At 45.4% G+C, this 12,210-nt stretch overlaps 1 protein-coding gene across 1 annotated transcript in view; it reads right to left on the reverse strand.

The window, feature by feature from the left end:
• Positions 1–301: 301 nt before the first annotated feature.
• The window catches only part of LOC139649538 (E3 ubiquitin-protein ligase SMURF2-like), a gene marked incomplete at its 3' end in the record, with an annotated part of 42,974 nt that continues 31,065 nt past the window's right edge, over positions 302–12,210 (reverse strand). The window contains exons 4-6 of the mRNA XM_071525966.1: positions 6,510–6,643; positions 2,385–2,522; positions 302–386 (exon numbers count right to left, since the gene is read on the reverse strand). Coding sequence (XP_071382067.1) covers positions 302–386; positions 2,385–2,522; positions 6,510–6,643 — 357 coding nt within the window. The remainder of the gene's footprint in view (positions 387–2,384; positions 2,523–6,509; positions 6,644–12,210) is intronic.

Consider the following 12,210-nt stretch of genomic DNA (forward strand, 5'->3'; position numbering starts at 1 on the left):
CCCATTTTTGTTCAAAAGCTGTTGTTAGAGATACTGTAAACTAGTTTGAAGCATGACAACCTTTAAGTAAAGCTGAATTGTTTTTAACTCACAGTGCCGGACACATTCAGTACTTTAAAAAACATGCTCTTCTCACAGGGCGGTCAACAGTGGATATTTGTATTGTAAACAACAAGAAAAAGAAGCGAAGTCGCCAGCCTAAGCGAAAACCAGCATACCAAAATATATATTTACAAATACATCAAGGACCATACAGGAAAATGACAGAGGCATTAACATTCATAATCAGTAACATACTGACCCATCGGGTAAGTCGTTGTCAAACAGACGACTGCAGTCCACCACCGGCCCTCCTGTCCCGATGCGATCCCTGGACTGAAGACTCACTACACAGCAACAAAGACAAAGGAGTTGGTGCTCAAATAATACTGAATAAAGTTTAGTACAATCAGCTCTTTGTACCTCAAAAACCCAAAGAAAGTAACAATAACAGAGTTCCTGTGGTATATGGATTCCACTTACTAACGCTTTTTATACATTTTTGGCCTGGGCCCTATCCTTTCTCCTATTTCTACTCCAATATCAATGCGGTGGACAGCAAAATATGTTCTAAGTTGGGAAACTGAGTGGATTTAGGCCATATAATACAACAATGCAGGGATACATTTAATATCTGCTACTTAACCACAGAGCTGCAAAAAACAAGCAAAAACAATTTTGCTGAGATGGCCCTTAAATACTGAACTAACAGCCGTGAGGTTACTGAGGTTAAGTAACGTATTGAGTCAGAGTATTGAGCCACAGGATGTAGTCTGGAGCGCAAGGTCAAGTCCAGTCTTCTAGCTTTTGAGGAACACAATGCATTGAGACAGAGGACAAAGACCCAGGGTTGTATTTGGCCGGACTGGGTTCAATACACTTTCAATTCAGTTGATTGAACTCAAACACTGAAAAACTGTTGGTGTGAAAACATTGCCTTATTCAGCCTATAAATAGCTAATTGAGATACATTTGCTATTATTTGGAAATGAATTGAGCTTTCCGTTTACATTTTCTATGCAGTGAATTGCAAGGGAATCGGCCCGACAGTGTCTTCCAGCTGTTAATTAGCTGGTTAGGAATGTAGACAGAAGCTCGGGGATGTGACCGATAGCGTCTCCCAGGCCTTGGTTACACTTAGAGCACTCAGACAGAGGATGTAGACGAGATCACCAGGGTTACGTAAACAGGCCCAGACAAGGCTGCGGTAACGTCTGCTTTGACTGGGCTTTTATTAAATTACTTTCGAACGATTATTCAAACAGGGCTGTCGCATCAAGTTCAGTGGATTTTTTTTCGCCCCTTTTTACTCCATTTTCTCTTTCAAGCAATTCACTTTTACACATTAACATGATGGAGGGATTAATGTTATCCCAGAAAATGCTCCTGGGCGTCTAAGCTCTCTCTGCAGTAGTATGTCTGTTTTTACTCTCTAGTGAGGAGATATGCAGAAGAAAAGAGAGAAACTATTCCTAAAATTCTGGTCAATTTGATTGCCAACCATCTTAAGACTGAGCATAGGTCTGTGCCCCACTGTCTTCCACTGTATATTGGGAGGCAACTGTGTGCACACTGGCTTGACCTAGTTTTTGGTTTTGGATTTTTTACATGAGAAAGCGTAAGCGCATTTTGACATTTATATCGCTTTTACACTATATGGATTCATGCAAATATTAATTTGGAGAGAACCTGCACAGGAAAACCCAGAATCCCTGTTTGTTCAAAAGGAAAATATATAAATTTGAGACTTAATTGATACCTGTAGGGAAATTCTCTTTCCTCTTGCCCCCTCCACAGGAAGGTCAGAGGTCAGGTTCAGCTACAGAACAGCACCCTGCCACCCCAATGTGATCCTTTATTGAGCCCCGTTGGGAAATGATAACGCATAATGATTAACACCTAAATTTCCTCTATACTGTATGCCTTAACTAGACGGAAAAGCTGAAATGATTCTGGCAAAATGAAGTCAAAACTGCCACAAAATTCCCTGACAAAAACACAACAAAAACATTTAATCTTCCATGACCCCTTTACCGCTGATCTAAAACATCCCCTGGAGCAGGGTAGGTAAAATGGAGACGCGGGATCTTGTCTAGAGCCCAGGATTGTGTAAACAGGCAGAGTGGAGGCAGCGGTCAGGCTTTTCACTGAGACATCAGATGAAAAAAAAACATCAACGCAGCATAAAACATCTTGACTTTGCTGTGTTGCCCACAGAGAGTGGTCCAACTGCCACTCTGCCACTGTGGTTTTAGTTTCTGCACAGATACAGACGCTTACATATGCATATATACACACACACACACACACACACACTCATCTTTAGCTTGACCTGCCAAGCCAACATGAAGGATTGTCTCCTCTGACGTGTGCAACTGAATGTGTGTGTGTGTGTGTGTGTGTGTGTGTGTACTCACCGACTATCTGTCCTCTCACAGTATCGTTGTCATTTGGGCCCAGCTTATTCAGGTCCAGTCTCTGATCTGTAGGGCAAAAATATTCATTCAGCATCAGTTCATTGTTTACTGTGTTCACCATCACTGCGTAACAGCACCATCAGGGTGTATGGGTAATATTGCTTGCACACTATAAGCACATCTTCACTTATGCCATTTTGTGTCCCGAAATAAATTCAAACCAAATGCGTACTACTAGGAGGGGCACAAAATGGCTGCTGCACAATGGCCACAGACGGCAGCTGTGACATGCAGTGAAAGCAAAGGCTGTCCAGATGCTTTACATATTAATACATTACACACATAATTTACATATAAATTTGTTAGCAGCCTTGTTAGTTGCTGGGTAAGTAAAGGCGCATTGTCTGCTCTCCTCGGGACAGGCGAGAGCAGCCAGACAGTGAGAGACAGAAACACAACTCAGGAAGACCCCGGCTAGATCCAGACACAGATACACTCCACAGTCTCTCACACACACACACACACACACACATACACCAAGTCCCACGGGGACAGTTGTGCACACACAGTCCATCAGTACCCATAAACAAGGTAATGTGCGTGCGTGCGCGGTGCTAGGGTGGGGGTCTTGCAGAGGCTCCAGTTAACTGCAGGTTATGACATGAAAATATAAATAATCAGAGAAAGAGAAAGAGACAGAGAGAGAATGCGGAGGTGTGCGTTGTGCAAAGCGCCGTCTCAAGGAGGGAAAGAAGAGATGAAACAGCCGACAAGACGACGACTGAGCGCCTGAGGTTAGGAACACAGGTAGAACAAAATAGTATTTTCATACTCAAAATGATGGAGCAAAAAGACACGTCAAGAGTTAAGAATAAGAATAATCAGACAGACGGAGAGAGAGCGAGGAGAGAGGAAGGAAAAAGTGTAGGAGAGACAGAGAGAGAAAGAGAGATGCCCTAGTTCTCCATGTCCTGATACTAAAACCAAAGTCAGATCGGATTTGTCATGTCTTTGGTTTGCCTGCATGTGTGTGTGTGTGTGTGTGTGTGTGTGTGTGTGTGTGTGTGTGTGTGTGTGTGCATGTAGTTGTATTGATATGTGTATATATGTGCAATTCACAAACAAGCTGTGTATAATATATAGGTTAAGTAGACCTAAACACCGTCTCCAGAGTTGTGTGCATGTGTGTGCATGTGTGTGTATGTGTGTGTGAGCCACGCGCACGCATGTGTGCATCTGTTCCGGATACGTGTCTAGACTAAACAGGGACACTCTAAGCCTTACATGGCTGGAATAGTAAGCAAATTTTTCTCTTAAATAAGAGAAGAGGAAAAGAGACAGACAGAGACAGAGTATATAGAGCTTTAACCACTAGCCTATCATTCAACTCTGCAGAGCTTTGTGTGTTAAAATGGATTGAGTACAGAAGTGTGTGTCTGTAGACCCATATAGGCGTGAGAGCACAGTATGAGTGTGTGTCTGTGTTCATTAGGCTCATGCACATCTGCTGTCTCTGCATGTGTATGAGTCTGTATGTCTGCATGCCAATGTATGCAAAATAAATAAATCAAAACAGTGTCATGAATTGCTTCACAAACAATAAATAAATCGACCATAAAAGTGTGTCTCAACAGTCTCAACAGGGTTACATATTAACAAAACAGGAAAATACCAAGACTGAAACACAAATGATATAAAAGCTGGTCTGTAAAAGTATATTTTAAGAAGTTTAGTGGTGTGTGTTGGTGTGTCGGTGCGGTTCAGAAGTGGGGCAGAGGCCGCCGAGGTTTGTGTCTGGGATGCTACAGCAAGCGGAGCCCAACATGCAGCCAGACAGACCTCTAGGAGCCGAGGCAGTCACACAGACGCCCCTCTGGTCTGCATGAGTGTGTGTGTGCATGAGTGTGTGTGTGTAAGAGAGAGAGGGAGTGAGATAGCAAGAGTGTGTGTGTTGTTGCTTGTGCGTGCGTCTTTGTGTGAATGTGCGTATGTGTTGGACGACAAATTGAACTGTGTGCATGAATATGGGAGGCTTCTAGGAACCCAAGCGATTCCTGTAAGGTCCCTCGTGTGTGTGTGTGTGTGTGTGTGTGTGTGTGTGTGTGTGTGTGTGTGTGTGTGTGTGTGTGTGTGTGTGTGTGTTGGTGGGACCACAGACCGGGCTATGTTCTTGTGTCTGTAGAGCACAGGACACAGCCAGAGGGGGGGTAATGCGAGGACTGGTGCCCCGTCATAGATCATGTGGCCCTGTCCTCTTCCTGTGGTTGTGACACAGTATAATTTCGGCCATGTTGGCTGTACAGTAAGTGGCTGGTCTGGGGCCCAACTGGAGCCTGTGCTGTCTGTCTCTGGAAAACGCGGGACGATCTGAGGGCCGGTCCTCTGGCGCTCAGCGGAGCGGAGTATGGCACCAGGCTTCCATGGCTGTCACAGAGCCTTATGTGGCAACGATGCTGTGGCTTTTGGCGGGACAGGGGGGCGGACATTTAGGAGCAAACATAAAGGTTGCTGGACCCCGTTCTGAACCCTTATGTAAGGAAAATATAAAAAGGTATTTAGCTTGACATTTTTGGAGCCGGACCAGAGTGAGAGGCTGTTCCCTCTGGACCGACCAAACTACAACTGTATGTATTCAACTAGGCAGTTTGGATAAAAGCATCCATCAAATGGTAATCATTTTCAGACAGACAGCTCCTAAAGTGGTGGTGAGGGTGGGACTCTGTAGAATGGATGAATGGAAATAAGGATAAGGCCAGATGCATAAAAAAAGGGGGAAAAGAAAAAAAAGTAACCCAACGTGGTTGTTCTGGGACTTGTCCGACAGTCTGTGTTTAAGACAGGTCAAGAAGATGGATTGAAGGAAGGAGCAGAATGGGTGGAAGGAATGTTAATTTGACAGTATGGCGTACAGTAAGTGTATATGTGTCGGTTTCCACTGACTGGTATTGCCAACAAGGCAGACAGGGCTAACAAGCAAACTGCCATCTGCCATGTAGACTACAGAGAAGATAAGAGTCTGAGTCAGCTGATAATCAAAGGGCATAACACAAGAACAACATCTCTGAGGCCATGCAGATGGGACATTTTATATCAGACTATCAATTTGAGAGTGTGCATGTCTGGTTTCAAGAAGATCGGGAACCTATCCACAAACATTGTTGTTCCCCCTTATGTTACCCACATTAGCCTGGAATCTACTGCCAGGCCAAACAAGGATTGCTCAGTATTAATATCATATGACCGCCCGGAAACAGCAACTTTTTGCATCTTGTTCCAAGCAGTGATAATATATCAGCTGGACTGTGGCTCCAAGCAAAAAGTAATTTTGTTTCCTTGACAGAAACATTTTAAGTTGACCTTATGCCTGACAAGCTACACTTGGCCCCGCTGCAGAATGAATTGCGGCTATTGATTTGGTCCCAGTCGCCAGATCTCTGCAGCAGGCGATATTTCCCATCTCCGTTGCCTAAAGGAGTTGTCCATGTATCATGGCCACAAATCTTGCAGTAATGAATGGCTGGCATAGCAGCAGGCTGCTAGCTGGGGATGGTGCAGTAGCAGTGTTGAAAGAACTACACATCTAGCTACCTAGGGGCGAACTGATGCAGCCAGATAAAACAGAGGCAGAGGAAAGACAGTCACCCTGGTTCCTGGACATAAAGACAGCGTCTGTTATTGGAGACACTCGGTCTGGTCCACACAACATCTGTCTGTCTGTGCAGAGCGCAGGATGTGTGTGCATACATGTGTGTGTTAGCAGGCTCCCTCTCCTCCACGCCTCACCCGACCCCCCTCTCTCTCTGTCTCTCTCTCTGTCTCTCACCCAGACTGGCACCTCAAGGGGAAGCCCACGATGAGGGATGTAGAGGGAGAGAGGGACACGTGGAGGAAGAAGAAGTTGAGAAGGAGAGGCAGCGAGAGGGAACGAAAGACAGAGAAAATGAACAAGAGACAAGAGACCAGTGTCCTTGTTGTCGCTGAGGCACAGAGACACAGAACATGAACACGCACACACACACACACACACACACACACACACACACGTGTACTTACAGCCAGTGTCTTTGAGTCTGTTGATGGCGTTGGAGAGGAGGCGGACACAGCCCAGGAAGCCAGCACCCTGCTTCTTATGGATCTTCTTGTGGTTCCATACGCTGATGGTGATGGAGTCCGACTTTCCAATGTACCTGAGGACACAACAGGGGCGGGCGGGGAGGGGGTAGAGAAAAGTAGATGGATGAGACAGAGAGAGAGGAAAGCATAACTCATAATCTTGATGAAATGGAGGGACGATTAAATATTCAGTTGTTTGTGTGCTGGAACGTGATGGTTGGAGGAAAACAGCCAGGACTCAAGCAACTCTCCCAAACATCAATAATACAAAAAATGCGAACGCAGGTGACAAACTGATACTAGTTTTTTTGCATCTCTCCCTGCTACTGCTCCCCGACTAGAACAGAACAATGCACACCAAGTCTGTGGTGTAGACTTTCAGACTGTGTAATGGGGCAGATTAGCTGATCGTAAAGCAACTGTGTGTGTGTGTGTGTGTGTATGTGTTTGTGTTTGTGTGGATAAGTGTGGCTAAGGCCAGTCTAGTCGTGGTTGAAGAACAGAGGAAGTCCCCATGATCGGCTCCACCGCCGCCTGAGACCCAGACAGCCCTGACGGTAAATACACACACAAGCAACACACACACACGATGAACATCCAAGTACACAATCACAAATTCACTGACACACACAAACACACCTAATTACAGCCTAGCCAGCATGATGCCGAGCTCGGCATTATGTTGTATATCACCGGTGGGGAGAGGGGTTTCCCTACTGAGAACATCAAAACAAATAGTCCCAGCATGTAAGCAAACGAACAGACGTTGGGAAAGCTTTTCGTTTAACTGAAGTTGCAACATTTGCGGGTTCTGGAACTTTTAAAGTCTCCGGTGATTTGAGTTTCTGGTCGTTTACTAAAAGCTGAATCAGGACGCATTGAGAATGGTTCAGGTTTTGGCGCTCTCACTGGCAAACTCTTTCGAGATATAGATGTGTCTGGACCTGTGCTATGTTGCACACGTTGATTATGATCTCATTCGAGCCATTTAACACCGTTTGATGACATATGGCTAGAATCTTCTTGTCCAATAAAAGTCAGTTAATTACAGAGATCATTTGCCAAGAAGTGGATATTTAAAGACTAGGAATCAGCTAGGGGTTATGCTGTTCCAAAACCTCTTGTAAAAAGGCTCATATCAAGTTATCAAGGTTGTATCATACTAGCACTTCACTAGTTAACACAGCTTGAGAGCTGATGTCTTACTCAGCAGACAAAATGACTGATGTAAATCTCTTAAACAAATCAGCTGATTGGTTTTACTTATTTTTGATTTGTATATCTCATCAAAGCAGTACTGCTGTTTACTTTGATGGAGAGTATTTAATGTCTGAGCTCATCCTTGACTAGGATGCTCTTGTAATCTTGGAACAACAGATGTACAAAGTGTTGTGCCGTTGTGTTTCAATTTGGTTGCCTGCTTTCTGTGTGCTGTGGTGCAACGCAAATTGCCTCTCCGAGGACATTAAATTGTTCTAAGTTTAATCTCCTCCTCTTCCCTTCACACTGTGTGCATGTGAGATAAACAGGGCAGTGCGATGCGGAGGTGTGTGTCGTGCTAAGCACCGTCTAGGAGAGGGAAAGGAGAAGTGAAATAGCCGACAAGACAGTGACTGAGCGTCTGAGGGTAAGAACACAGGTAGAACTAATTTGGATTTCCTCACTCAAAATGATTGAGCAAAAAAACAGAGTTGAGAAACCTTGTCCTCTGACTTAACCTTGTGGGTATAGAGCCTGCAATTACACCACACAGCAATTTAAGGAAGGGTGGGCTACTCAGAGAAGAGTAAATTGTCTGCATTGATTTATAACTGGAACGTAAAGCAGCTGCAAGTTGAAATAACATCACTATAGGCTAAGTAGACAGGGACTCCCTGTCTTCTGTAGATGGTAGTTTCCAGTTGGGTGGGCCATGCACTCTAAGATCTAACACACACACTCTTAAGGCTTTGGTATAATGGCTGCAGAAGCTAAATTTGTCAGGTTCGTACAGACAAAAGGACATTTGAGCATGACGTGCCACATTAGCTTCAGACTCTGCTGTGTGCAGGCTTGCTGTCTGAACAAGTCCAATTCTTTGCACAGCAGTCCCAACTGTGTGACCGTCTGCAGCTGGTCTGAAATATCACAATTGCTTGTTGTTGCCTTATGGAAAAGTGTCTCCATTTCCTTTTCCAGTTCATTGCTTTTGTTTACAGCTCTGTGCTAACATCTCCTGCTAAACTAGTTAAAAATGAATCATTTCGAGGCTCGGTTCGCTGAGCTCGTTAGAGGATATCTGCACCTTCATGACCGATCAAACGGCTTTGAAATCCTCATATTCCCTCAGCCGCCTCTGTCACTCTTTCATCGCAGCCACTGTTGTTGTTCTCTGAGTTTTGTCACCGCTATTTCCCGTTTTCCCTCTTTAATCTTCATGCGCCCCCACTGGCGCGGGGTGTTAAAAAACAATACGAACCCCGCATCGAATATACACACATTTGTATGCGGCACTGTGTTCAGCTGCGGTTCTGTTTTTGGGCTAGTTTGACTTTGTTGTTAGTATACTGTCGCTTTTATGGGCTGCAAGAAGGCTATTGAAACACTGTTACATTCCTTTTATCCTTACTAGTCATTACATTATTAGTCAATATTATTACATCGTCAGCTAAAAAATGTTAGACCCCTAATGGTGCAATAATCATCAAACTAATCTAATTAGATTAACAGGTTTTAATACATTTTTGACTCATTTAGAGGGACATTTTATGACATTTTGACTGGTTATTACATTACTTTCCGTTCTCTGTTCACTGTAACTGTCATAAACAAATTATTCAATTGCCAAAAGAGGCTGTACCATCAACTCCAGTCTGACTAAATGGTTACTAAATGCTTCTAGTCATACCTACTGGTCAGTGTCAGTTGGGAGTGCGCTCAGTGACAAGCAAACATACACACAGAAATGAGATGAGTACTAAGGTCTGGTATGGAATCTACTAACTGACATCAAGATTCAAGCCGCTGCCAGACACTGAGACAACATGGTCAGAAGCGGTCTGTCTCACAGACACACTGACTTTATCAAGTGGTTACGGCAACAACAACAAAAAAAGGATTAGCCCTCCTAATCCTACAGACTGCAGTAGTAGAGAGAAGAAAATATTTCTTGGGTCAAATCCAGATTAGCTTTCCAACCCATACTAAGTCTAGACCCGCAGGACTTCCCAAATTTCTTCATACCGAGGATTCGTGAATTTCAGTTGTAAACATCTGTAGACAACAAGAAGTCAGAGCACAGATTCTACGAATCCAGCTGCTATGTATCACCTACCTTGATCTGATTTATTTCAGTGGAGTCGATGCTCCTTTGCTTCCCACAAAACACCTCGCTTTCTCCCCATGACATAATCCCCCAAGTTACCTTGACCTCTCCACCCTGCCTCGCTTCTCTCCTCCTTCCTCTGGATACTACGCTTCCACAGACTCTCCTTCTCTCACTCTTAATGGGAAAGTGTTTGTTTAAAGGTCCAGTGCAATGATTTCAACTAAGTCAAGAAAAGTTTGATGTTGATTCTAACACAATGAGCATCATTGTTTTCGGTGTTTGGTGGTTGGGTGGTACAAAGCCTGTAGGACTGAGTGAGAGCCGAAGCTTCCACTGCAGGCCAATATTTCTGTTTTTGGGGAACAAATATCCAGTGTTGGAACTTCGGCTCCCAGCGACAATGGAGGCACAGAGATTTTGCCTAGTTTGGCGAGTAGCTGGCTGCCTTTTGTCTGACAGACTATGGGACACCTGATGAACTATGCATACTGTCGTTAATCTGTTGGATAAATCTGAGGGAGAATTTCTCAAAGGGTTCCTGCTAGTTGCAGGCTAAATGGGAGAGGGGGAAACAGAACAACAAGACAGGAATGAAGCAGAGAGGAATCTTCCCCAGCTCGAACCGCTGCCGTTACCAATCGATGTCTGGAGTGGCTCGCTCTTTGGTGCTTATGTGTTTCAGACAGACCTCCAAGGCTTATTGTGGGGGGTGAGGAGAGAGGTGACAAGTTGGCAACTACTAGCGATGCATTTTTAGTATGGATGGCCACTGGGGAGAATGAAACCCCTGACCCTAGCGGTGTTCGTGCCATTCATACTTTCAACATTTTATTACCCGGGACAGCCCCCCCCCCCCCCCCTCCCTCTCAGGATGAAGAAGGGAAGTGTGGAAGGCTGGCAAGGTTCCAAGGGCCCACATGAGAACATAGGGCCTGCGCACTACTAAACGTACAGCATTTGGTATAGAGTGAAGTGGGGGAAAAGAGGGAATTCACCCCCCCTCCCCCCTCCAAAGGCTGGCAACCTGCCAAATCCAGACCCCGACATACTACTGCAGGTTCCTGAATGTTTGACACTTTACAACGCCTTTTCAATAATTCAGCTTTGTCCCTGTGTCCTGAAACATTTTCTCCACATAGGAGACAAAAATAAAGCGTCAATTACAGTTTTTGAAATAGCATTTAGAGACACAGGGTGTTTTCAGGGGACCTTTAAGGGAATCGAACCCCTAACCCTGCTGGTATCGGTGCCACGATGTGAACGGCTCGGGAACGGACCCCGCCTCCGAAAGCTGGAGACTGGAGACGGGGGTGTGGCGAGCTGGCGGTCCGCCAAGCCCACACTCCCATCTGCTTACTGTGGCATGTCAGCCATTTCCTGAACCAGAGGAAGAGGCCAGGGGTCGCTGGTGGGGAACGCTCCCCTCGGGGGAGAGGAGAGGGGGAGCGGCTGGGAGGGGAATAGAGCGATGTAAAGGAGAGAGGGGATCTGAGGTTGATGTTGACGGGGCGGGAGACGCACGGGGAAACAGGTGCGTGTGTGTGTGTGTGGAAAGGAAAGTGTGCACCCAGAAAGGCCAGGCATATTTGTATGAACATGCAAACGATGAACGCATGCACAGGGTACAAAGCAGAAACACACATAAACAAATAAACTCTTCCTCTTCCACAACCCACACTTCATTCCAAAGGTCGTGTTTGTTTTTCTTTTTTCCTAATTGATGATTTAACCTAAACTCTGTGTTGTTCAGTCTGCTGAGCGTGGCAGTGTGCCAAGATGCCCATCTCCATGCATAGTTTCCCCCATCTTCTTCTAACTCTCTCTCTTGCTCTCTCTCTCTTTTAGCTCCCTAGCTCACCCCCTTTTGCCTCTCCCGACCATCCCTCTCTCTTTCCCCTCATTCTCCAACTTTCCCTCCATGGCTCTTTCCTTTCTACTGCATATTTCCAACTCCCTCTTCCTTCATTTCTCCCTCCCTCTTGCCCCACCTCACCCCTCCTCATCCCCTCTCCCTCCTCTCTTCCTCTACAACCGTCTCCCCTCCCACTCTCTGTCACCATATCAGCTTGGTTGCCAGTGGGTCCTTTGGGTCCTTCGGGGTGATTACTCCTTGGAACGGCCTGTCGACACAGGGCTCAATACAGGGAACATTCACAACACATGGCCCCAGTGAAAACACTCCTCCTGCCACTCATTCAGGCACATAGTTTCATAGGGGCACTTATGGAGTGTAATGGAGTGTCTCTTTATGTTTACCACTCTGAGGGCCGAGGACAACATAGCAGCAATATTTTGCCTCAACATTAAATGGGCAAAGTTGGCAACAATGATGAC

Source organism: Centroberyx affinis, unplaced genomic scaffold (genome assembly GCF_046629955.1).
Source record: "Centroberyx affinis isolate AG114_WGS23_722 - 3 ecotype Tasmania unplaced genomic scaffold, CSIRO-AGI_Caff_v1 ptg001371l_1, whole genome shotgun sequence".
NCBI lineage: Eukaryota > Metazoa > Chordata > Actinopteri > Beryciformes > Berycidae > Centroberyx > Centroberyx affinis.